The sequence below is a fragment of the Mixophyes fleayi genome, chromosome 6, assembly GCF_038048845.1.
Source record: "Mixophyes fleayi isolate aMixFle1 chromosome 6, aMixFle1.hap1, whole genome shotgun sequence".
Classification (NCBI taxonomy): Eukaryota; Metazoa; Chordata; class Amphibia; order Anura; family Limnodynastidae; genus Mixophyes; species Mixophyes fleayi.
In genome coordinates, this window is record NC_134407.1 from 127893538 (window position 1) to 127921184 (window position 27647).

Consider the following 27647-nt stretch of genomic DNA (forward strand, 5'->3'; position numbering starts at 1 on the left):
CACAAACAAACTCCATCTAAACTTTCCAAGAACAATCGCCACATAGCCAAATCATCCCTAATCTCTTTGGATATTCTCACAAAATGCCTTGCCTTTGTAATCCCCACCGTAGCCCTCTCTAGCTTCTGACAAAACACCCTCCCCATGGGTGTGACTCCACAAGCGAAATTAAGAAGACCAAGAAGCGACTGCACCTGTTTTAACTGCACTTTGCAATCACCCTGAACCGAATCAATTACTCCCCTTAACTTAGCCACCTTTTCTGCTGGAAGCCTACAACAACCTACAACCGTGTCAATCTCGATACCTAGGTATGACAACCTCACCGTCGGGCCCTCCGACTTGTCCATTGCCACCGGAACTCCCATCACCCTAAACAGCGCCTGGGCAGAAAACAACAAATCCTGACAAACTGTTGTTCCAGATGGACCAATAAACAAAAAATCATCAAGGTAATGCGCCACACTCTGATGCCCAGACCCAGCCACAACACACCAGTGGAGAAAGCTGCTGAAACACTCAAAGAACGCACCTGACACTGAACATCCCATGGGTAAACATTTATCCACATAAAACCCATCCGACAACCGGAAACCCATGTACCGAAGTGAAGAAGGATGCAGGGGCAACAACCTAAAAGCAGACTCAATGTCTAGTTTTGCTAACAGCGCACCCGCACCACATTGCTGAACCAACAACAAGGCCTCCTCAAAAGACTGATAACCCACCGAACATTTCGACTCTGCAATCGCATCATTCACAGATGTGCCCTGCGGGTGAGATAAATGCTGTATAAGCCGAAACTTCCCCAACTCCTTCTTTGGCACCATCCCAACCCGGGAAATAACTAAATCCTAAGTTGGGGGAACAGAAAAGGGACCACATATTCTGCCCAACAACACCTCCTTACGCACTTTCTCGTGTACTACCATCAGTAATTCCGTAGCCGATTTCAAATTCCTGGGCAAACCAGTCTGCACAACTCGTCACTGGCAATCTGAACCCAACATTAAAACCATTCCAGAAAAACTCAGAGGCCTTACTATCAGGGTACCAACCCAGCCATTTCTCAAGCTCTGTCAATACAATGGGCGATAACACCTTACCGAGCCGCGGCCCTAGTGGCGGGTCTATCAGTAGGGGCTGGGCCGTTCCTCCTGGGGCACTCTCTCCTTGGGTGACCTCCTCCACAGGCTGAACATAATGCCTAAATCTACAGGCCGTACCTCTATCACAGTGGCACCCGTTGAACGCAAAACACTTCCCCCGAAAGGGCTAACCAAACCGAACAGGTGCTGCCTCTGCCTTGTCACACCCACATCACCACCAACCATTCTCGGCTGCGTAACCTCCAACCACACCTCCACATCTTTACACCCGAAGTTCATCAACAACATCCCATCTTGCTTCCTCCGAAAGGCCTCCTCGTATCGCCTCCACATAATACCACTGGACCGGGTATACATTCCCTGTATTAAGTAGATGTACTTAATCACATTCATATGCTCAGCTGGCCTGCTTTCAAGGTAACATGCAGAAAAAACTAGGAAGCCCTCCAACCAGCTCTGAAAGTTCCGATATACTTCCTCCCCACGCCAGTGTGTGACCGTGCTGCTGCTAAACCATCTTTAGCCTTTTTCGTGATGGAAAACATGTCCACAAACCGACCTGCACGTATCTTACTACGCACACTGCTCCTGATATCACGCAGGACAGCTGTATTAGCACAGCGCACCACAACGCCTCTCAGGTTCCGCTGTCCTCTCTGGGCTCCACACTTTCCACGTCCGCCCTACGGTGGGTACTATACAACTTCCTTCTCAGGAGCCACACCAACTTCGTGTCTGCACTCTCAGACCTGACCGGAACCTCACTCTCCGAGGCTGAGGAACTGAAATCGGAGCTAGAACCAGACCCCCTACTGGCATGCTTACCGACTGCACGACCACCTCCTTCCACACTGGATGACTGGCACACCGTGACCGACGATGCGGCTTCCGCATAAGAAGCACGCCCAGACCCCCGACCCGATGTCCCACGCCCCGACAAACCTGCAGACGGGGAAACAGAAAAAGAACTCTCCGGCCTGGGACCCCCAGCCCCCGCCCTCACTGGCAGTGCCAAGCTCTGCTCTCTTAAACTAAGGTCAGATGCCACTAACGCACCTGCTTGCTGGCTATGTGCACCTGATGCAGCCGTGCAGGGAACGACCCGAGGACCCGTCGGGGAGGACGCTTGACCCTGCCCCGAAACTGGCCCCCCAGTCATCAACTGCACGTCGCTAGTCCCTACCGGCACTGACAGCGAGGAGACGGGAACCTGAGTACCCTCCGGTCCCGCAACCACCGGAGCGGCCGCCACTGTGGAAGAAGCACTTGAGGTTACCACAACATTACCCGGACAGCCGGGACAAGAGAAATACGGACCATAAGCAGAGGGGGGAGGAAGATAAACAGGGGAGAATGCCCAGGGCGGGCATGACATTGGAAAAGAGAAAGCCGGAAACCCTTGACTATGCGGCACCCTGCCCGAGCCAACCCCCCCCATGGAAAGGGGGGCTGAAGGAAACTCGGAAAATGCATCTGACCAGGCCCATACCCCGACACCCATGGAGGATAACCTGCCCAAGGGGGGCAGGACATAACTGTGTGGCCCGCAGTGTCGTTATGGTTGTGCCCCGGTGGAGGAAATGTGTGCCCCCGCGCATACCAAAAGCCAGACCCTGTTGAACTAACCGTAGCCATACTCTGGATAGAAGAAACCGCAGCACTAGGAGTAGGGACAGACAAGGAGGAGGAGATGGGAATACTATACTGAGGAAGAGGGGGAGGGAATTAAGAGAAAGGTGCCCCAGAAGGAAAAGATGACACAGAAGTGCCGGGGGGAGGGAGGAAAAGGGGGGGGGAGGAGAAATGCTGCTGCTGGGAAAAGGGGGGCAAATGAACTAGGACAGAACTGGATGTGACAGGGAGAGGGAAACAGGGAACAGAGACATTCCGGGAGGAGGTAGTGCTAGGGGCACTGGATACTGTGCCCTGTAATAAGGCTGCAGCAGGGAATTGCTGGCCAGCCACAGGTAAAGAGGTGTTAATAGGAGGCATGTTTACACTAACCCCCTCAGCCACACCTGCAGAGCCTGCAGCGCCTTCCCCCCAGCCACAAGGCCGACCTGGTCTCCAGCGGGGGGGGATCAACGGGGAGTCCCACAACATTGGTGGCAGCGGGGGAAATCACAGGCGCAAAATGGCCGCCAGACATGAATCGCGCAACCGCACATGCGCGGTCACTTTTTCGCAGCCGCGGCAGACCCACCCGGCCTACCCACAGTACTACGCAGAGGGGAGGAGGAGGAAACACCCTGCGGAAAGTCCCGGAGGGGGAGGGCAGCCTCAACGAGGCGGTGAGGAGGGACATGCACCCTCTTGGCCCAGAGCATGCTAACAGAGGAGGTGAGGTGGGGGCGAAAATACAGGCAGGGAACAAGGAAAAACAGGGGAAGGAAAAAGAATAAGGCGATAAATAAGCCGAAGAAAGGACAGGGAAGCAAGAGGACAGAGGGAGAGAATAGAATTAGAGAAAGCAAAATGCACAGAAACACAGAAAAATGCAATACACAATAACAGTAAACCAATACAGACAGTATAACACAGTAAAAACAGTATAACACAGTATAATACAGTGAAACACAGGTTTATACAGCAATACTCAGCAGGACAGCAGAGCAGGATATACTCACTCTAAACTCTCCAGACGGTGAGAGGAAGTAGAATCCCCTTCCTATATGTTATAAGCCTCTCTGAAAGGCAAAGCCCTCCCCTTCCATCCTTCCTGATTGGATGACTCAGTTTTCCACTACCACCCATAAAAGCTAACTCCTGCTATGCCTGAACTTTTTCATCTGCCTGCCCCCGCAGTGTTTATATCACCTCGGTATAATTCTATCTCTGTTTTATATTTGTGCACTTAAACAGAGCAAGTCTGCAAAGCTGAGTCACTACTTGCTTTCTTAACAAAATAAAAATCCATTGGGAAAGGTTCTCCTTTGTAGACTTTAGGGTCAGAAAGCTTTCTTTCGATAAACATGTCAAAATTCCCTTTGACTGTAGCCAACTGCCGAGTACTAGTGTGAGTTCCGATAGAGAGGTTCTGGACCTGGAACCCAGTGATAGCAAGACAAGCTCTAGATAGTTGACAGTCCAAGATTTTATTAGCCTGACCTGTCCAGGAATTGTGTGGTAGAAGCGTGGGGATTCCTTCTGAGATCTCCAGCAGTGATCAAATTCTGCCCACCTGAGAGACAGAGAGTGAGCTGTGGCAGTCCAGAGAAAGAGAGAGAGTGTCATCTATTGTGATCAACTGTGATGCACTGACATTTATTAATACAGCCAAGAACTGTGCTGGGTAGAAGAATGCAATATGTAAAAAAATGTTATGTTTGATTAAAAAGAGATGATCTGGCATCTGTTACTTTAACACCGATATATTCTACTGAGCTACTATGCCTGTGACTGCATTGCAAACATGTACTTTATTACTAATCCTGCATGTGCAGAGGCACCTGTTCACTTATTCACCCACAACAACATGAGATAGAGAGGTACTAAGATGGGTGTGGTGCGTTTTTTCGGCTCTCCACCTGCTGATAGACCATACAGTGACATTACAATACTGAACAATATAATAGCGACACTTAAAAAATCATAAAGACTATAACTGCAACAATGATAAACTGTAGACTTAACAGGTAATAGACAGGTACTATTTTCGCCAGGCTCAATGGCCACCAAATGTAAAATCCAACTTTCACAAAGCTCTCCAGCACTAAATTATCACTTATTATGGACACAGTGCTAATGCTGCTTTTATAATGTAATCCAGATGTGACACGCAGACCACTTCTGTCTGGCACACCAAGCTCCGGAGCTGTCAGGCTAAAGAAATCGATCATGGGTGAAACAGAGCTGCTGCACATGCGTAGCAGCTCTGTTTCAGTCATCTTTGGCAGCTTTAGCCTGACAGCTCTGGAGTTCTGCAGGCCACATCTGGCATGTGTGCCAAGGGTTGTCGACCCCTGTGCTAAGTTGGACACCAGATGCAAGTGTCAGGGATAACAGCAACAGGGGGCACAAGTGTGTGTCATACCAGAAACTGGGGGCACAAGTGTGTGTGATACCAGAAACTGGGGGCACACGTGTGAGTAATACCAGAACCAGGGGGCACAAGCGTGAGTGAGAACAGCAACTGGGGGCACAAGTGTGAGTGATACCAGAGCTGTGGGCACAAGTATGAGTGATAACAACAACTGGAGGCACAAGTGTGAGTGATATCAGGAGCTGGGGGCACAAGTGTGAGGCATACCAGCAACTGGGGGCACAAGTGTGATGGATACCAGTAACTGGGGGCACAAGTGTGAGGGATAACTTGAATTGGAGGCACAACTATGTGGAATAAAATTGGGGGGCAGGTTTGAGGCATAATATGATCTGGGGTACAACTATGTGGCATAGTATGAACTAGGGGCACTATTGTGTGGCATAACATAAATGTTTATTTCTTGGTCCCATTACTATTAATTTCATAATGATATTAGCATAACAAAATAAGAAACAATTGAATAATATATAAATACATATACACAATGATCAAAAAGAAAATGTAGTAGTGGCAGAATGGAAAAAGTAAGTGAATGGAATTTGATAGCTCTATATTATATATATATATAATATATATATAAAACAATAAAAAACACTGTGCGCACAGCTACAATACTACAGACGTGTAAACATACAATCAAACAGATATCATGCTAAATAGTGTCCATGATGAATCCTTGTTCCACGAAAAAGTCAGCACCAGCAGAGTTTGATCTGCGCGTCCTCCCCTTCCGCCACCCTATCTCCACGGGGAAAGCAAGACTCCTAAGACATCAAACAGACGGGGGTGCTTCCATACTGTGTTATCCAAGTAACGCTTTTATTTGAATAGCAAAATTTGCACGTACCAGAAAGAATAAAGTTTCAGGCATAGATCTCAAAAGCAGCTAACGTCTAGTTTCCAATCATGGACATCATAAACGAGGTAACTCTTTTGTCTTGCATCATGTCTTGCATCTGTAACCCCTGTGGATGCTGCAGTTGGACTTAAGCACCCAGGGGCTACTAATCACAATTACATCAGTAAGAAAAGAGATGGATATAGCTATTTACCAGTCCAGGAAGAGAAACTACATCTCCCACAAGACTATTGTGAAAAGGGGATGGAGCCTAAGAAGACTGAGAAACCAAAGGGCGGAGAGAGAGAGAGGAGCACCCTGAGAGAAACTGAGCTGTGTGACCAGACCAGATAGGTGACCCTAGGTCAGTGTTAGCTAACCTGTGACACTCCAGGTATGTGAAACTACAAGTCCCAGCATACCCTTCCAGCAATAAGCTGCTAAATAGGGGTAAAGCATGCTGGGACGTGTAGTTTTACAACACTTGTAGTGTCACAGGTTAGCCAACACTGCCCTAGGTAGAAGGGCACTGGATTGGTGGTCTGAGCAGAGAGAACACAGTCTGCAGAGATATCAGAGCAGAGTAGAGTGGTGAACAAAACCTGCTGGGAAGTCACAGTTTGAAGCTGTAGGAAGAGGTTTGCATGTACCTCTGAAGAAGTCAGGCATTTTGGAGATAATCAAGTTCAGACCTGTGACACACACTGGTGTAGATAAGTTACTGGTTATTTTACCTATCTGTTATTATTTAAGAGGGGTTTGGACTATTACTTATTACTGTATTGTATTGTTCGCACTATTATTTCAAATTATACCAAAGTATATTTTTCTATAAAGTCACAAAGCTGCATTTAGGGGTTCCATTTCAATAAATGTGCCTGGCTGGCCTTTGCAGTACACAGTTCGTCACAGAGTGTTAATACTGGGCAGGGGGTTTCCCGAATCTCCCCCTGTGTATCTTTAGAACACCCCCCAGAAGAGAAAGCAGCAATTCGGGTGGAGGCACTGAAAGCTAAGTACAGAGGTGAGAGGCATCTGCATCATTCAATATATATACACCCTCACAATGCATAATACAGAAGGGGGTGTTACACATCTCTAAAGTTTCAGACGTTTGCATCTGTAACCTGCAACAATATAAAATAGCAGCTTATTAGGTTAAAGATTCACTTTTTCATTGTAGACAGAATTTGTGGAGGAAATCTTGTACAACACTGGCCTAGAATGTAATTTATACAGTAGCTGGAACATATATTTTTACCTCTCCTTGTGCCTTTATTAGTGGGTATGTGCTTCTTCTGCTTTCTGTAGCTTCTCCTCTTTCGGGATATCACAGCCTGGTTTTTGGGAATTCTTTTGCTTTTTGCGATAGGCCATGGTAATAGCCAATTTGCCTTCAGCCAGGAGCAGATGACTTGTGGGCTCCCAGACTACTCTTTTATACCCTGAGACTACTGTGTCCTTTATGATGTTATATGGGTAGGGTTTGAGTGTGGTATGGCCAGTTGTTTGTGACATTGACAGCTTGTCATGTGGGTGTGGCCAATTAACCAGTCATAAGCATCTGAGCTCACAGCAACAATAAAACAGATGACTGGAATATATGTTCCAGGAGAATAAACAAAGAACCAAGCTTTTTATTTGGCTTGAATTGCAACCAGTCAGTAACAGAAATGTAAATGTCAGCAATATAAAGATCAAACTGCCTCCCTCCCCTCTCCACCTGTAGTCAGGGCCGGTGCTAGGATCCCCGGCGCCCTAGGCGCAATTTTAAAATCCGCCCCCCCAAAATAAATCCGCCAACCCCCCCAAATATCCGCCCCCACAAAAAAAAAAATCTGCCACCCCCCCAAAATATCCGCCCCCAGGACTTTCTTTACCTTAAACTCCATGACGCTGCTCCTCTCTGCAGGGTCCCGTCCCTCACTAACACTGTCGGGCCCTGATGATGATGTCACTCCCGACAGTCAGTGAGGGGAGGGGGAGTGGAGAATACGGAGGTGCGCCCGCCCCAGCTGCTGTTCCGGAGCACAAAGATTTGCTTGGTAGGAGCAGAGCAGGTGCTGAGCCCATTCAGTATCTGCGGGCCGTTGCGGCGATGGTGATCCATAGCTGTGCGGCGGCCGTGGAAGGTATGCCCGTGGTCGCCGCACAGTTTTACAGTAAAAAGGAAATCTTCTTTTTAATCCTGTGGCGCCCTTCAGAGCCCGGCGCCCTAGGCAACTGCCTAACGTTGCCTGTAGTGTAACAGAAATGATGATAAAACCATGGATGGCTGTGAGCATTATTTGTAGAATCCCTAAGCCCACCTTTGTTTGTAGATTTGTTTGTAGATTTTGATTCTTCTTTCAGTTCTGAGGAATGTTTGACATATAATAATGATGGGACTGATTCATTAAGGAAAGTTAAACAAAAGAAAGTAAAAAAGTAAGTAAGGCAAAACCATGTTGCATTGGAGGGGGAGGTAAATTTAAAATGTGATGGCAGATTTATATTTGAGGTAGGCTATGTCCTAGATCAACTTTAAATTTCAGTGTACAAATAAGCTAGGGGAGAAATTTTTCCAGGCCCTTCACTGGCAGGGGGCTTCAAAATTTTCTGACTTATTGTGTTTTTTATTATGGATTTGCTCATTTGAAAATTTCCAAGTAATAAAAGTTGAAACCAAGCGTCTAAACATGTTAGCATTAGAGATGCTCAGGCTCGGTTTTCTGAAAACCAAGCACAACCGAACTTAGGGGATCCAAGTAGGCTCTCGAGCTGGCTCGGTACATCAGATTTGAATTGAGGCAAAACGTCCTAGAAAGGAGGAAGGAATACATGTAAAGTATTTCGTGAGTTGCAGGTGGTCACGTAAAAAGTAATACATCATAAAATTGCTTGAAGGTGGAAAACCCCTTTAATAAAATAGAGATCTTGTTCTCTTCTATTATTTATTCTCTATGAAATTTGAATTTGTTATAATGTCATATTTGTGGATAAAGCAACTTACAATGATCGACCAAACTACCCTCCTTATTGAAGCACACAATGCTACATTGGACGTTGAGCTGAACAACATCAAGGGGGGGGATCCAATTGACCGCGTTACTTATCAGAGTTACCGTTACTATGGTAATAGTGCACATTATTACCGTTAGTACAACACTCATTTTTGCTGATTTTTTTGCTGAATTTTTTTAACAGCTCTGAGTAACGCAGTCAATTGATTCCCCACCAAAAAAAGTCTTATCAAAGACAGATGCGCAATAAATGGCTCGAGATCATCATAGAGTGCAAAATTGTAGCAAAAAACATTGAGATTCCAACCGAGTTCTCTACCAGTCACCACTTACCTACTCAATACAATGCTGAAAAGCACTATAAGGTCAACGTTTTCTATGTAATTGTTGACTCCATTCTATCTGGTCTTCATTGTTGATTTACTTCATTGGATGTAATTTGTAACTTGTTTATGTTTCTTTGGGAGTTCAACAAAATGAATAATGAAGACCTGTGCTAAGCAGCTGAAACTTATCAGCAACAATACAAGATAGATATTGCCCAACATTTTAGTGGCAAACTAATTTTCCTGAAGCAAATTTATAGTACCAACTTTTAGTTATAAAGCAAGCCAAAGGATCAGAAATCCTAGAACTAGGACTCTCTGAGGTGTTTCCCAACATCACAGTTTCTTTGCACATTTTCCTCAGTTTGTCAGCATCTGTTGCTTCTGGCGATCGAACGTTCAGTGTGCTGAAAAATGTAAAAAACTATCATAGCTCAATGGGATCACCATGCTCAATATAACTGTGACGTGGCACTAAAGTTGGATCTTTTCAAAATTGATTGATGCATTTGCAAAAAAAAAAAAAATTGAAAAGCACTTCTAATGTGAAATGTCTAATAATCCAGTACATCAGTATATGTATACAATATTTATTTGTAAATTTTAATAAAGTTAAGCATTAAAATACATTTTAAATATTTTTTTTGTATTTTGTACATCTTTATCAGAATCCCTTCTATACTTCTAGCTTTTGACGCTAAAAAGTGTTCAATAGAATATCGTGGAAATTCATGTCAATCACTCTGGACTTTGGATGACCCTTTTACTATATCCTGAATAAAGAGCCAGAGAGCCCAAAAAGCTGTGGACTGCGGAGACAGAGATACCCTCATTTACCCTCGACTCCACTCTCTCCTTCGCCCCCACATCCAATCCCTCGCCCAAGCCTGTCGCTACCAGCTACGCAACATTGCCCGCATCCGGCCCTTCCTCTCCCAGGATGCCACCAAAACTATCATCCACGCACTCATCATCTCCTGCCTTGATTATTGCAACCTCCTTCTTACCGGCCTCCCCCATTCCCATCTCGCCCCCCTCCGCTCTATACTCAATTCGGCTGCAAGACTCATCTTCCTTTCTCGCCGCTCCTCGTCTGCCTCCCCTCTCTGCCTTGCCCTACACTGGCTCCACATTCCTTACAGAATCCTTTTCAAACTCCTGACCGTCACTTACAAGGCTCTCTCTCAGTCTACTGCTCCCTATATCACTAACCTCCTCTCCATTCACACCCCTGCCCGCTCCCTGCGCTCGGCCAATGACCGTCGCCTCTCCTCCACTCTGATCACCTCTTCCCACTCCAGAATCCAAAACTTCTCCCGTGCTGCCCCCCTTCACTGGAACGACCTCCCTCGCTCCATCCGTCTTTCTCCCAATCTGTCCTCCTTCAAGAGGGCACTCAAAACTTACCTGTTCCTAAAGGCTTACCAACCTTCCACCTAACCTCTCCTCCACCTGTTCTTCCCCTCTCTCCTCCCGCCTTCCTGTTCTCTCCCCACTTACTTCAACTTGCTCCCTGTGTGCCTGAGATCTGTCTACCCTCCCTTAGGATGTAAGCTCATTTGAGCAGGGCCCTCTTCCCTCTGTTCTCCATACCTGCTCTTCTGCTCCGTCTTTGCTGCATTAGCCTGCCTGGAGTCTCTGAAGTTTTGGTATTTTTTGTTAACCGTTTGTAATGTGTCACCTTGTTTAGTCTACTGTTTGTGCTGTGTACGGCGCTGCGGAACTCTTGTGGCGCCTAATAAATAAAGGATAATAATAATAATAATTTACCCCCCTCCCACCAAAAAATAAATACATTAGCTGACTCCAAAGCAAGAATGGTTGGAAGTTATTGCACTGAATGGCAGGAAATATCAAAGGTCTTTCAGAAGCTTTAGCACATCTTACAACTTGATGAGGATCTGAAACAAGGATTGGAAGATAAGATCTCCATTAATTTGTGACGTTCCAGGAATCTGAGGGACCACAGGGCACATAGTTTTCTGCTATCAGAAAAAAGAATAGATCAACTGGATTCTTTAAATGTGGGTCTTGTAGAGCCTGCCAGTATATGATACAAGTGAAGGAGTATACAGACAAATATTCAAAAAATTGGAAGATTAGACAGTTTTTGGATTGCAACTCTCCTAATGTCATACACTGCTTATCTTGTCAGACCAGGGGTGAGAGCAGACATTTTTGTCTAGTACCATTTCGGATATTAACCCTGTCGAATGGGGTTCTTTTGATCACTAGTATTGCTGATGGGTCTGAATAAAAAACCCTAAGACAAAAACGAAAGAAAATAGGTATAATCGGGGCACTCTTTGATCAATTGTAATATAATAAAATAATTATTAACTACATTTTTAAAAATACTCTTTATAACTCAAGGTAATCTCCATAACCAATAGCGAAATATTAAAATGTGTTGAATATACTTAAACCAGATAAATACATTTAAACTGTTAAAATGGTAGTGATATACTGCCAGCCCATTACCATTAGATTCTGTACATATGTGATAACACAATGAATTCACATTTATTAGTTTATTGCTATTTATTTAATTGGTCCAAATTGTCCGCTCATAGAACCAATTACAATCAAAATAAAGAGTTATATTATCAGAATGGTGTCTCTCTTTTATTTATTTGATTCTCAATTATTAATCTTGTGGACTGAGCATACAAATGGTTAGATTCCGTACATCACGTGTAAAAATTACACTATTATAATATGTCACATATTCCTCTACATCAGGAGTTGGCAAACCCCGTCACGCGTGTCAGACATGGCACGTGGCCCACGTCTGTCTAGCATGCTGAGCTCAGGAGCGGTCAGGCTAAAGAAACTGAAGATGGGTGAAGCAGAGCTGCTGCACCTGCGTAACAGCTCTGTTTCAGTCATCTTCGGCAGCTTTAACCTGACAGCTCCGGAACTTTGCGTCCCAGACAGAAGTGGTCTAAGTCTGGCATGTGTGTCGGGGGTTTTGCTAATTCGGACATGAAAGTAAATTATCAGGGGTGACAGCAACTGGGGGCACAAGTGTGTCTGATACCAGGAGCTGGAGACACAAGCGTGAGGATTACCAGGAACTGAGGGCACAAGTGTGAGGGATACCAAGAACTAGAGGTACAAGCATGAGTGATACCAGGAACTGGGGGCACAAGTGTAAGTGATAAGAACAACGGGCACAAAGGTGAGTGATACCAGGAACTGTGGCACAAGTGTGAGGGATACTAGGAACTGGGGGCAGAAGTGTAAGTAATACCAGGAGTAATTGACCCTGTTCTGTGATTTTACGTAGTTTTCTTCGTGGCTGATTTGCTGTTGTTCCTAAATGCTTCCACTTTCTAATAATATCACATACAGTTGACTGTGGAATATTCAGCAGGGATGAAATTTCATGAACCGTCTTCTTGCAAAGGTGGCATCCTATCACAGTACCATGCTTGAAGTCACTGAACTCTTCAGAACGACCCATTTTGTATCACAAATATTTGCAAATGGAGACTGCATGGCTAGGTGCTTGATTTTATACACCTCTGGCAACGGGTCTGATTGAAAAACCTCAATTCAATAATTAACAGGTGTGGAGGGAGAGGGAGAGAGAGCGAGCTCTTAACAAAGAAAGCCTAATCACAGATGATTAACTTAGTGTGTGTGTATATATATTTCTCTGTTAAGAGCCATTATTATCTGTTAAGAAGATTGTTATCTCCAGCCCTCATCTTCCCCTATGAGGGCCAGCAATCTTCTGTCTTAATCCTCATTCCCTGGGGATCTTGGGAATGTGTGTGCCCAAAAAGGGTGGTGTGAGAGTGACATGCAACCACTGTCACACTGACAGCAACATGAGTGGAGCCTGGTTACAAAGGTTCAAACCTGAACCAGATACCATAGGGTTGGCTATAAGGATACTGGTATTGAACAGTAATTGTGTCCTCTTGTGTAATATGTTACAACTGTTATTGTGTGATTGATTTAACACTTTTATGCAAGTGCTAGGTCTGTGGGTTATTGGTATGAAAAAAAACAAATATCCTTTATTCAGATGTTTATCTGGGTGTAAAAAAGTGTGTCCCAAATTCACAGTACTGGAGGTGGGTGATAGACTGCGAGGTGACCCAATACAGTGCTGAAATGATGCAAGACTCTTTTCTGCTTAACTTCAAGCACAGTCTCCCCTGGTCAGTGGTGGCAAATAGCCTGTGGGTGCCCCAATGAGTATATTTTGTTTTAATTTTGCAAATTTCACAGGTCTATGCAATTCCCAATGAAAAATCATGTTAGGACATAAGACACACCATCTGTGTGAATTATCCTTTTAATATTACAACATTTTACTAGTTACTGTACAGTAAGAGCTTCAGTTCTAAACATGTGCTACAGTGCATTCTACAGGTGACTGACAGAACTGCATTCAGATGTCAAATCCCTACTTTATCTAGTGCCATACTTTCAGGAGTTTTATGATATCAATAGATAGAAACACAAATTGCACCCAGCAAATCATGACAATTTAAAATCCTAGTGTTATTCCACTCACTTAATAAACATGATATATTTTTATTCTTTCTTTAGTTTATATCTGAAACTTGCGAATTACTTACATCCAATACAGACCTATTGTCATACAGTAATCCTCATAGGCCAGAACAGGTTGAGGTGTAGCGATGAGATGAGCCACAGAAAACTTCATCTTCTCCATCAACTATGCTGTTTTAACACAAAAGTGATGCTCTCATTTTTCTCCAATCCAATATCAATCTTTTCCGATTCTGGCTATAAACCATCCTTCCTGGCTGTAGATGTACCACTTACCTGTCCCTTTTACCCACATCCTACTTCTTTTCTAATATTCATACTCCATGATACTTAGAGACTCTAAAACTTAAAATGTTTAATGTGAGCACTAGTGGCCGTCTGCTCCCCTAAATAAATAAAAACTCCAAGGGGTAAATTAATCAAAATGCAAGTTTTGCCTTTAAAGCTATTGCCGCTTTAAATTTACCATGCAAAGGTGCAGGATAGCGGCAATTTACAAAAACCGCTATGTGATACTTTTACCCCCAGAACTAGATGTGATACAGCAGACATATTTAGCACACTCACTTCATCAGAGGACTTCTGCTGTTTATGTAATGTTGATGAAAACAAACACGTGATATAAAAATGAAAATCACAAGAAAATATTTATCTTGTCAACAGTGTTCATTTCTGGCGCACAGCGCCTGTTATAGCACTTTGCAAACGTTATTCTGCTATATGCAGTCAAAGTAAAATGAACCAATAATATTGCATATGCATGTAAAATGATGTATAGCTTGTACAGTTTTAAGTTCTATGAAGTTGCAATGAAGGATTAAAGTGATAGGGTTTTCACGATAATATTAACTCAATGGATGTATCATCCTCCAACCTTTCCTAGAATATGTATTTTTCCCCAGGACCTTTCTCGCCAGACAGTTTGTATATTGACACAAGTCACCTCAGTGTATTAGAAAAACTATATTCACAGAACAGTTTTTTTTAAACGCAGTAATTAAGTATCCCTGTCCAGATGGTATAAAGACTTTGGTGAAAAAGAAAGGAGGAAGGAATACATATAAAGTATTTAGTGAGTTGCAGGTGGTCACGTAAAAAGTAATACATCATAAAATCGCTTGAAGGTGGAAAACCGCTTTAATAAAATAGAGATCTTGTTCTCTTCTATTATTTATTCTCTATGTGGCTTTGAAGGGTGAATTTGTCACCCAGACCTCTTATAAAATATATGTAAATAGAGCTGTATCAGCTGGAGCTATCCAGAAAGACAGGGAATATGTACACAAGATATATTTTATACATACATACAGAGCACAGTATATACACATTAAATAGTAAGACGTCCTCAGGCGGGCCTGCGCCTTCATGTCACAGTAGGTGTGCGTCCTCTCAGCACTGGATCAGCTGTTGGTAAAGATGTATTTATATTGGATGAGAATTTGTTCCACGATTTGATTTTGGAAAACCATATACATGGCAATGTTCCCAGCCTCCACCTCAGGCTTTAGCAGTGTTGGTCCAAACACAATGGCGACACTCTGTACAGACATCCGGTTTGATTCTTTATGATCAATAACACTGAAATAAAATAACAAAACTGAAACAGTACTTAAAATGTACAATAAATATTTATTTGTGGGTTTTTTTCCAGCTGCCGTTTCATGTCTGACATAACTCGAGTGTTGTGGGGCTATTATATATTTCCACACTCACTTTAGTGACATGATATGCTATGGAAGATGTCAGAGCTCTGCACTATGCTGGACACCCACAGGTAATCCACAATGTAGTTAGATTTTTGGGAAATTTTGTGGGTGTTTGTGTTTTGTATATTATTTTAATACAGTTTTTGGGTCTTTGTAGCTGCTTCTCCATACAAAGCAGACTGCCTTATCACTTGTGAAGACACAAGCTTTAGTCCAATCAAAGTTTTAAAAACATACACTAGGCACAGCCCCCATTCTAATTAGTGCAACACAGACATTTTCACTGTGACTTGTAGCACCAAGCCAATCTCTGAAGCGTTAGTAAAAAGTTTGTATAATATTTATATAATTTTTATATTATTTATATCATTATATATTTATATTTCCATTTGCAGGTACAAAGGGAAAATGAACGTTAGTGTGCCTCTCCTGTCCCGCTCACTCACCTGCACAGGTGCCTGAATAGCAGCCTCATGGTCTCTAGATTTGAAGAAGGTAACGACAGGACTAGCTCCTTTAGGCGTCTTATCTTTTGGTTCTGGTCGCTTAGCCCTTTAACATAAAGTAAAGTGTCATATTTGGTTACCACATTGGCAATGATAAGGTGATGTGTTAACATGCGTCTGGCATTGTACAAGAACTACTTAAAGTTACACAGGCATGCTATAATGTACTGGCCTAGACACAATGGGCCTGTTCATTAAGGAAAGGAAAGCAAAAAAACACAAAAACACAATGAGTAACTTTGCACCTTGGAAAAACCATGTTGCATTGGAGGGGGAGGTAAATTTAAAACGTGGGGACAGATTTTTTTGTTGGGATAGGGCATGTCCTAGATCAACTTCAAATTTTAGTGTATAAGTAAAGCTAATAAGTATTTGTATGCTGCATGAAAAAAACCAGACACTATTTAACTTCTATGCAAAATAATAAACTTGCACCCCTATAATGTAACTTGGTTTTGTCCAGGAGAAAACTCACTCATTTTTTGCCTTACTTTCAGTAATGAATCAGTCCCAATGTATTCTACAGGAAGTGTGATTATATTTAGGAACCCTAATACTGGTTTACTGTATTATACACAACATTCAATTTAGTCTTCCAATAGCATCTGTTCCACCAGTGAATGAGCTGAGAGGCAACACAACAAAACCGAATGGGTTCATGACATTGCCCTCTGGAAACACAATAGAACCGACATGGCACATGAAAATGCCCTCTGGAAATATACAACAATATGACTTATATATAGAGACTAGATGGTCACAAACTGTATTTAAAATTGAGAGCCCAAACACTACTTCAGATTATAAACAACTGTAAAATGAATGATTCCTTGCTCACTCATGTCTTGTGTCCTCAGATTTGGATGCGCATGCAACAACTGATCTCTGTGACACCACATCTTGTCCAGAGGTGGAACTAGCGAGCTGTGGACCCCAGTGCAGGGAGGCGGAGAAGAGGGAAACAGGCCCCCCAAACCTCTGCATCTACCAGTGTGGGCCCCACTATCTCCATGGGCCCCGATGCACTGCACCTGCCGCACAAAAGGTAGTTCCGCCACTGATCTAGTCTGCAATGGTTTGGCAAAGACTTACAGAATAAGAATAAGAGTGAGATTCTTTATTATGTATTGGACATCAGAAGAGATCTGTGTTGTATACTGGTCATCAAAATGGTATGTGTTAGGGTCAGATGGAGTTGATTAAAAGTCCTTTTAGAATTGCAACTTCTCAATGATTTCACAGACTACAACCACAACCATACTAGAAAGTCCACACACAAAGCTTTTGTACAAACTCCAATTATTGCTCTAGTGAGTTTCAATGTACCTAGATTGAGATTATTGTGCAGCAGTAACATAGACAGTATCTGGGTTAGGTAAGTTAAGTGGTTGTGAGCACTAGGATTGAAGGAGGATCCCAAGCGTTATTTCTGCAGAGTGTCCGTCTACTGTCTATGTCAACCAAATGTGTCCCAACTTTTGCCAGTGTTGTGCGACTACAGGGAAAAGCCCAGGTGCCTTTCATGTCCAACAATAATACTTAAATATACAAGTAAGTTAAGTTTTGAGGTGTAAACATGCTATTCCCAAATCATCCCAGACTAAAAATATAAAAAATGTTACCTGGCACAAACAAAGAAAAGTTTTACAAATATAGTATATTGGCATACTTATTGCTTCAATGAACTTGTCAAAATGACTGTAGGGGAACAGAGGTTCTGGCAATTCACGAAAAAAAAGCTTCAGGGCTCCTGTGATCACGTGGACATCTTCCCATCGCCCATCATCTAAATTGAAGTTTTCATCTAGAAGAAAAAGATGAATGTTGTTAACCATTGAGACAAAGAGGTGTTGGTATTGTATTGGGTGTATTAGGTAATGTAGAATGCTGTGAATATTTTACATTGGTGGGTGTATCAACAGAGAGCAGAGTAAACAAGTCAAGACAGAGCAATGGCAACATTGTAGATTGACACTGTATTGAGTGAGAAAGAGCTATGTGACTATGGTTGGTCAGTCCTAAGCTGAGACAGAGCAGAGAAATCATTGTACAATATTGGAGGAACAGAGTGCTGTGCACACGGTATTGGTTGTGACAGGGTCATAGGAACATAGCACTATGCTTAGTGTAGAAGCTGGGAAGGAACAGTGTGAACATGACAGATAATTGTGTGTGTCGGGTGACGCATTGGTTAAGGATAATGTGCTCTTGAGCATTTCCAGATAAAAATTATGTAATCTATTTATACCACAAGACTAGGTCTGCGCCAAACTCGGAGTAGAAGCAGATGGTTTGTGCCAAGATATGCTAATCTCTTTATGAGTTGGTGGGAGAAACATAACAAGTTCCCACAGTGGAGACTAAAACCCATTTTAAACCAGTAGACTGTAATACTTATACTTGCCACTAGTAACCACCACCATAAGTAGTAACTTTAACATTCTCATAGGCCAGTCACAAGTGACCAATTTAATTCCATTAATACCAATTAATAAAGAAAAAAAGGCATTTGCTCTTTAAAGACAAATATTTTACACTTTTCTCCCTGGTTTACCTCAAGTTATATAGGTATCTCATTTAAAACAGTTTCAACCATAACCACAAACTGGTTAACAACAGCATGCTAACACCAATTATAGTATTTACCATAGTTGCCTACTCTTCCGGAGTATCTACGAGACTCCCAGACTCCCGGGAGAGAACGGCAAGCTCCCGGATCCTGCCCGCTTTGTTGTGTGTGTGGGGGCGGGGCTAAGTGTGTCATCCTGGCCCCAGCCCCTGCTATAATAGGCTGAACTTGGTATTGTATAGCAGGGCCTAATGATGCAATTAGCGTGGCCACACCCCAAAGACACAGCCAACTTTGGAGATCTTCCCGGGGGGTGATTTCTAAAGTTGGCAAGTATGATATTTACAATGTCTGAGGATTATTTTCAGTGTTAGAAAAGCAACCAGACAATTGTGCTCTTCGAAAGTTACCCTCTTCTCTGATTCATGACTATTCTGTTTCTGACAAGATACCCCATTCTTTCTGTCCACTTGCCTGCAGCTCTGGAAGAAACCTCCCATATTCTTGACAAGCATATAACCGAATAATTCTCTACAATCATGCACCTCATCTCTCAATATTTACAGTTTTGATTAATCGTGTATTTATAATACTTTAAAAAAATGATTTACAATAATATTCATTAATAAGAATTCGTTTTACTGTGCACTGGTGGTCACTCTGTCAGTTCATTATAAATAAAATCAAGCAACTATAAATGTCAGCAATGATAAACAGAAGGGAGAGTGTTTGAATTTTGCTAAATATGAGAAATTAAAGCTTCACTCACCATGATCAACCTTATAACGTAACTTCTGTATGACCGCCAAGTTTCCACTAACTCGATACAAACCATCAATGTCCAAACCTATTTCCAAAAGCATAAGGGAAAAAACAGTCAGAAAAATGCTGGTGTATCTATACCAGTATAAAAAGATGACTAATAAGCGCAGAGATATGTTCATAAGCTCCTAATTAAACCCACCAGCACACAAATACTTATCTAGTCAGTCATCGCCATGGAGTCCTTTTTTGTTTGCTACATAGATTTCTGGAGAGGTGTCTTTTTTATTCTAAAAAAACCCCCACAGAGGATGCCACCAGTGGCGAAACGCATTAATATATAATGCCACACTAAAGCCACAGTTGGATTATCTCTATTACCTATATTGCTATACTGCTCTGTTACATATTAAAAAAAATCCAATATTGATTATAATTACATCTGTGTTCAGATTTTCATTTCTCTATTTCATTTAATTCACCATATATTTTAACCACTGTTATAACTCTAATCCCGATGGTCGCTGCCATCAGGGAATGCCGTTGCCATGAAGGGATGTACTTAGTCTGCAACAATGTTTAGGTAGGTGGTACACGTCAAAGTAATATCCACATGAATGCCAGCACCCAAGTTTTCCCAGCAGAACATTGTCCAGAGCGTCACACTGCCTTCATCGGCTTGCCTTCTTCCCACAGTGCATCCTGGTGCCATCTCTTCCCAAGGTAAATGATGCACACACTTCCGGCCGTTCACATGATGTAAAAGAAAATGCGATTAATCAGAGAGGGCCACCTTCTTCCATTGTTCCATGGTCCAAATCTGGTGCTCACAGCTACAATGGTACCCACTGTAGGTGCCATTGGCAGTGGACAGGGGTCAGCATAAGCGCTCTGACTGGTCTGCAGCTACGCAGCCCCATACTTTGCATACTGCGATGCACTGTGTGTTCTGACACCTTTCTATAATTTCCAGCATTAACTTTACCAGCAATTTGTGCTACAGTAGCTTTTTTGTGGAATTAGACTAGACGGCTAGGCCTCGCTCCCCATGCGTATCAATGAACCTTAGGCACCCATGATCCTGTTGCCGGTTCACCAGTTCTTCCTTGGACCACTTCTGGTAGGTACTAACCACTGCATATCGGCAACACCCCACAAGACCTACAGATTAGGAGATGCTCTGACCCAGTCGTCTAGCCATCATAATTTGGCCCATGTCAAAGGCGTTCAGACCCTTATGCTTGCCCATTTTTCCTGCTTCCAACACATCAACTTCAAGAACTGACTGTTCACTTGCTGCCTAATATATCCCATCCCTTGACCGGTGCCATTGCAACAAGATAATCAATTTTATTTATTTCACTTGTCAGTGGTTTTGATTGGTGTACATTATCCTTTATCCATTACTGTGACACCATTTTATGCCATTATATTTACTCAACATTCCTTGATCATCTTTTGTCCATAAACAATATTTACTGTCATTACCTGCATACATTATAATTATGTTATACTACCTGCTTTAGCCAGTATTTGTGTTCCAGACTGCTTTATCTAAACGTGTTCACCCTGCTTCTACCGTCACCCCATTCCCTTCCCTCAGTTGTAACCTTTGCATCTCTCATTTTTCTCAAAAATAGTCTCTCTTCTTTCTCTCATTGCCCTAGCTTACCCTTCATTCCCAACTGTTTCCATCCCCACATTTTGCTCTAGTTTCCATAGTATCTATCTTCTGGTGCCCCCTCGCAGCCCATACCACCCACCTGCACAACCCCACTCCTCAGCCTTAACAACAAACCTGCAAACCCCTAGCTCTGATGCATGACTTTTCCAGACATCTATTTACAGAACACAAAGGAACACTACACAGTGCTCCATGGCGATGTATGACTATCACTTGGAATAATAGGTGGAGGGCACCATGTTGTAGAGCCTACAGATACCACCTCCCACTTCAGATGTGCGCATTTGTGTACCTGCAAAATGCACACAAATAAAAACATACGGAAATACAGACTGAAACAGTGAATTACATAAATAAATTAAACATTCTGGTTTTATCTGTACATTCACTACATACAAAAATGCTTAACCTATGATATCATCTTTTATTTACACATGACATTTACTGTAAGTTTGACATGACATCAACAGGTAGGGGGGATAAAAGGTAATTTGTAAGTGAGATTCTGGACATATAGGGCTTCATTTGGAGCAGAGGTGTCCAAACTCAGTCCACAAGGGTTACCAACAGTTTATGCTTTCATGAACTGTTGGTTGTCCTTGAGGACTGAGTTTGGACACCTCTGAATTAGAAAGTTAAAATTAAGCTAGATTATTCAATTTTGCAGCTGTTAAAATCATGATGTGCCGCGGAGGGGCAAATTTAACATGTACAGACAGATTCAGAGTTGTGAGGGGTCGTGTCCTGGCTCAACTATAAATGGCAGTGTAAAAACAAAGCTTCCCAGTATCTGTGTGCTACATGCAAAACCAGTCAGTGTCCTCCCTGCATGCAGAAGAAAAATTAAAGCACTTGAACCTCTTGCACCCAAACATGGCTTGTCCAGCAAGCAGGTAACGAAGTTCCATTAATATTAGGATATTGTTATCGAGCAATTTAACAAACTATTCTATTTGCATTCATATTTCCTTGTTATGAAATGTAAACTATTTGTAGAATAGACCGCAATGATAATGTGAGTTTTTGATATCACAGACTATTACCTCTTTTCTCCACCACTTCAATGGACTTGCTGACAAACTCTGGCACATTCCTCTTTTCCCTCTCACACAACTCATGTAGAGGACACCCAAAGACTTGGTCTGCAGGAAAATAAAGCTCCAGTAAGTGTCCAGGAAATGGGACAGAGGGACTTCTCTTCTGTCATATCATACATTTATTTACCTCGGATGTAACCTTTGTCACGAAGAGACTGCAACGTTGGTCTTCTCTGGAGGAACTTCTTCAGCTTTGCACGAACATTGCGGTCACTGTCCGAGTTGTTGTTGTTCAGGCCTGCTAATGTGCGAGGGAGTCATCAAGCAGATATTAAACATAAGAAAAAGTATTGTTTTGTTAGCCATTTTTGCCATTTTAGCACGTTATAGCCGCTGAAATCACATCAATCTCTCTCACTCTTAGAATAGCAAACAACACGTCACTTTAATGTCAGTTATAATGCTATATAGCAAAATGAAGTGTTTTCTTATACACATATATGGGATTCACAAAGGGTGGCACAGGGACAAGGTCACCTATGAGACATGGAATCCTCAAAAAGGTTTTTGCATTAAGAAAAAAAAGGGTTTAACTTGTGACAATACATTAATCAAATTTAAAAGAACTGCACATCTTCGACTTTACTTTATTGAATTGTTGATGCCCTTTCTCTAATATTTAATCTTACTTGGTATAAATACAAGACTGATAAGCATGAAGGAACCATCAGGCATAAAATGAAAAAGTGAAACCCCTGTAGATTCTCTCTGGTACACAACCATGTATCCCATGTTTACATCCATAGATATGTCTGCAATTTAATTACCAGCATTTTTCTTCTCCTTCTCGTCTTTTATTCCTAATTTCTCCGTTGAGCCAAATTCCTGGAGTGATTCAGTCTCATTTTCTGAGGTGTATTCTGAAGACTACAAGACAAATATTAAATGAAGAGGAGAAATTATGAACAGACTGAATACTCAAAGTAAAATTTGAATGTATGCTCTTCTTATACAAGTTTGTGGTTTAAGATGTTTTGCATCATTTGTGGTTTTTATTTATTTGTAGACTAAAGGACTTATCAGTACATCTACAATTCGATTCATTAGAAAAGTCCTGATCAAAATGTGGTTTAGGGGAGTGTACCTTTTACTTCACAGATTTACTTATATTATGTGTTGGCAATATATAGATTATGTTTTTTCTGTTATATTTTTTTTTTAGCACAAATACACAGTGGATAATCTCTATATGAATACAGAATTTCTGCACCGAGTTCTAATAAGCCGATTTCTCACCTGAGCTAAGTGAACCTAATCTACTTCTTATGGTCATAATTATATTTACAGGGAATATACTATTGGTTGTTTTTCCTTTGTTTTGTTCATACCCTGGACTTGAGGAATTGTTTGAGTAGACATGAATATTGGCTAAATGCTATGACTACACCTATGCTGGATGAGTTAGACACACAAAGAAGCCTTTCTTTCACATACTGATTTTATGTTAAAACGCCAGAAAAGGAAAATTCATCTTATGATTAGTCATTCTTACCAACAACATTCTCTGTCTGGTGCGAGTCTACTGATATCTTCTAGCTTAAATAACCATTGCCCCATCTCTCAGCTCCCATGCCCCTCCAAATGTCGAGAGAATTGCCTACACTCTCCTCACACACTTCCTTTCTGCAAACAACCTATTGTATCCTCTTCAGCCAGGCTTTCACTCTCAACACTCCACAGCGACTGCCTGACCAAGGTTGTCAATAATCTGATCACAGCTAAAACTAAAGGGGATTACTCTCTTCTAATTCTCCTGTATCTCTCTGCTGCATTTGACACTGTTGACTACTCTCTCCTCATACAAATACTACAATCCCTAGGTCTTCAAGACACTGTCCTATCCTGTATCTCATCCTACCTATCTAATCGCTCTTTCAGTGTTAATTTTTCTGAACAACCACCGCTCCGCTTCCTTTATCAGTTGGACCACCACAAATAGGTCCCAGGTCCTCTGCTATTCTCTGTCTATACTACTTCTCTTGGAAAACTAATAAGCTCCTTCGGATTTCAGTATCATCTCTATGTGGGTGATACACAAATCTATCTATCCTCTCCTGATCTTTCACCATCTGTGTTGTCTCGCGTTACTGACTGTCTTTCTGCAATTTTGTCTTGGATGTCCTCTCTCTAACTCAAACTCAATCTTTCAAAAACAGATTAAATAATATTCCCACCCACTAATAGAAGCTTCCTGCCTGACAGTTCTATTTTTGTTGACAACATGACCATAAATCCCACACCGCAAGCTCGCTGCCTAGGTGTAAACCTTGACTCACAACTATCCTTTGTTCCCCACATCAACTCTATATTTACATCATGCTGCATACATGTATAAAACATTTCCAGAATATGCACATGTCTTACACAAGACACTGCAAAAACTTTAATGAGGAATCTTCTAAGCAGACTCCTTTAGGGGACCCCTTCACGTGGTTCATCATTTTAGAAGGCCATTCAGATAATATTCACGTGGAAGGGTCTATTCCTATGTGACACTATAGAATTTGTTATGTCACTGTTATTGTTGCAATACTACTCTATGGGGCATATTCAATTAGCTTTCGGATTCGCTGTAATGCGCGTTACCGCGAAAAGTGCGCGTTCTTGCGGGTATTACGGTACCGCATTTACGCGGATTTTCGTTCGCAGCCCATAAAATCCACGTTATTGCGGTACCGTGTATTACGTTTCGCGGCTGTTCCGGCGCGTTACCGCAAATCCAAAAGCTAATTGAATATGCCCCTATGTATGATATTTTTACAGTTTTGTTTTAGTATTCCTCCTGAAGATATGTATCCACTGTGAGGTATTGCGTTTGTTCTTGATTCACTTAGTACCATAAGGTACACCATTTTTTATTGTGTATTTGCTCTTTTGGGAAGTTGGTGGCTTTTGCAGTATATCTTGGGCAACTTTGGGCATAACATTAGTGCCTATTCCTGTTATTGTTATACCTTTGCAGTTGTCAGCGCTTATCTTTAACACTGCATATTTGTGTGTTTCTAGCAAAATGAAAACATGAGGTATTCGTTTATATTTTGATAAAATGAAGCCTGCATCCCAGCGTCTAGGGCACCTCATTAAAAGCAGGTCTTACACCAACCTATATGCTTTATGGCATCTAGTTGGATGCTGGCTACGTCATTCTCTTGATAAATGAAGTTATGTTAAAATTGTTTCTTCAGAAAAACCACACTGATATCATAGTTGTCAATGTCAGACACTTGTGCAACATCATGGCTTCCAGGGTGATGGGTCATGTATATGACTGTTGATCTGCCCAAAGTATGTTCTGATACACAACATACCCAGAAGACAACCAATTTTTGATGGTGCAGTTTCATTCAGAATCCATTGAAAATGGATAATAACTTATCTATACTTCACTTAAAAGGTCCATTGTGTATTTAAAGGTAAAAACAAACTGAATCATACCTTAAATACAGGATTTCAGAATATTTGCACAACATTCAAAATAAGCAATTTAGATCAAAGCTTTTGAGGCAAAAATAAAGTTAACCCATACTTGCCATCTTTGGCAGCGAGATCTGCGTTGAAAATCGCGTATTTAGGCCCTGAACCAACCTCTACTAAATTTTACCAATTTTGGCCTATTGCAGCAAGGGGTGGGGCCAAAAACCATTTTACTGTGCAGGAGGCTGGCCTGCTCTCCCGGGAGTCCGGGAGAACTCCCAAAAATTCAGGAGTCTCCCAGACATTCTGGGAGACTAGGCAACTCAGAGTTAACCATTTGCACCTTTGTCTCACATTCTGTGGAATGACCCTATCAAGTAATAGAGTCAATAACTCTTCTTATTCGAAACAACTGATGTTTGTAACTACACAATTCTCTTCTTGCTGAACTACCATTTAAGATGCTTCTTAAAAGTGCTGATGTGATCATTATATGCTATTCACACACAGACCACAAAAATGGATGGAGTCAGTCTATTCCATTCCTTATAGAAATGCTAATCTCAAATACAGGATACACACCAAACCGTATTACTCATCAGGACCTGCAAACTAGATGCAATTAGGAATACAGGAAACAACACTAAATCGAACAATGAACCTTAAACAAAATCTAAATTGAATGCTGTTAACACAGACCATAAGCAAATGTTAAGCATAAAAACAAAATTAGTAAGTGCAAATTGAGGTTTATAAAACTACTCCCTTCTGTTTTTTGTTGCTTCCTGACAGAGCAGACAAAAGAGCTAGTAACATGGAAGGATGGCAATGATCCTGGCAGGAGAGATACTCACCACATGGACAGTTTTGCCAATACACTTGCTTATTGATGTGAACCAATCGGTCGTAATCGTCTCAGAGTCATGGTGAATCAGATACTCTGCGCCATCACGGGTTTTCAACTAGAGAATTACAACAATCAGTTATTTTGTTTAAAACAAAACAAAAACACTGATGACAAATTGCATAAAAAGTGATCTTCTCAGCACATATGTATATAATTGATTTATTTTGGATGTTGAGCTACAAAACAATCTATTTCCAGCTCTGTCTCTATGTGCTCAAACTGAGCTCAGCTGCATAGCAGGCACAAGACACACATAACTGAGGGCACACGCTCACAGCTTTTTAGTAGGTACAGGACACAGATAGAACTGTAGAGAGGGCACAGGCAGAGTTGTGTAGTTGGTACGAGACACACAAAGCTGTAAAGTAGGCAATGGATAGAGCTTTTCAATGGGCACAGAGCTGTATAGAGGGCACACAGAGCTGCATAGTGGGCACAGTACAACAGGCACAGAACTATACAGCAGAAACAGAACACACAGAGCTGTACAGTGTGTACAGGAAACACACAGCATTATAGTGGGTAGAAGACACAGGACATAACTGCAGCGGGCACAGGATACATAAAGCTGAGCAGCAGGCACAGGGGATTTACAGCAGGCACAGCGTACACATGGAGCTGTACAGCAAACACAGGGCATACACACATTACAGCAGGCACAGCAACACACACAGAGCTGAATAATGGGTACAGGACAGACAGACAGCTGAACAGCAGTCAAGGACACAGCTGTAGAGTGGGTACAGAACACATACTGAGATGTACATCTTGCACTCAGGATTGTATAGTGGGCACACACAGGGCTGTACAGCATGCACAAAGTACATCTAGACCTGTACAGCAGGCACAGATCACACATTATTATTATTATCATTTATTTGTTAGGCGCCACAAGGTATCCGCAGCGCCGCACACAGTACTAACAGTGGACTATACAGGGTGAAACCATACAGAACAATGAACAAAAAGTACCAATACTTCAGAAACTCCGGCCAGTCACATGCAGTAAAGACAGAGCGGAAGAACAGGTATGGAGACAGGAGGGGAGGGGGCCCTGCTCATACGAGCTTACATCCTAAGGGAGGGTTAACAGACCAGGCACAAGAGGAGCCAGTTGAGGCAAGAGGAGAGAAGGGAGGACGAGCTAAAGGG

General features: G+C 42.2%; 1 protein-coding gene across 6 annotated transcripts in view; it reads right to left on the reverse strand.

Annotated features, from left to right (window-relative positions):
* Positions 1–13613: 13613 nt before the first annotated feature.
* Positions 13614–27647, reverse strand: part of ARHGAP27 (Rho GTPase activating protein 27) — an 89459-nt gene continuing 75425 nt past the window's right edge. For 5 of the 6 annotated variants that reach the window (XM_075176404.1, XM_075176407.1, XM_075176405.1 and 2 more), the window contains 8 exons: positions 26443–26550; positions 22942–23041; positions 22302–22415; positions 22121–22219; positions 19401–19478; positions 17732–17866; positions 16003–16108; positions 13614–15428 (listed from right to left, as the gene is read on the reverse strand). In XM_075176404.1, the coding sequence (XP_075032505.1) occupies positions 15251–15428; positions 16003–16108; positions 17732–17866; positions 19401–19478; positions 22121–22219; positions 22302–22415; positions 22942–23041; positions 26443–26550 (918 nt within the window). In that variant the 3' untranslated portion in view covers positions 13614–15250. The remainder of the gene's footprint in view (positions 15429–16002; positions 16109–17731; positions 17867–19400; positions 19479–22120; positions 22220–22301; positions 22416–22941; positions 23042–26442; positions 26551–27647) is intronic. The other variant, XM_075176408.1, reaches the window with a different exon arrangement.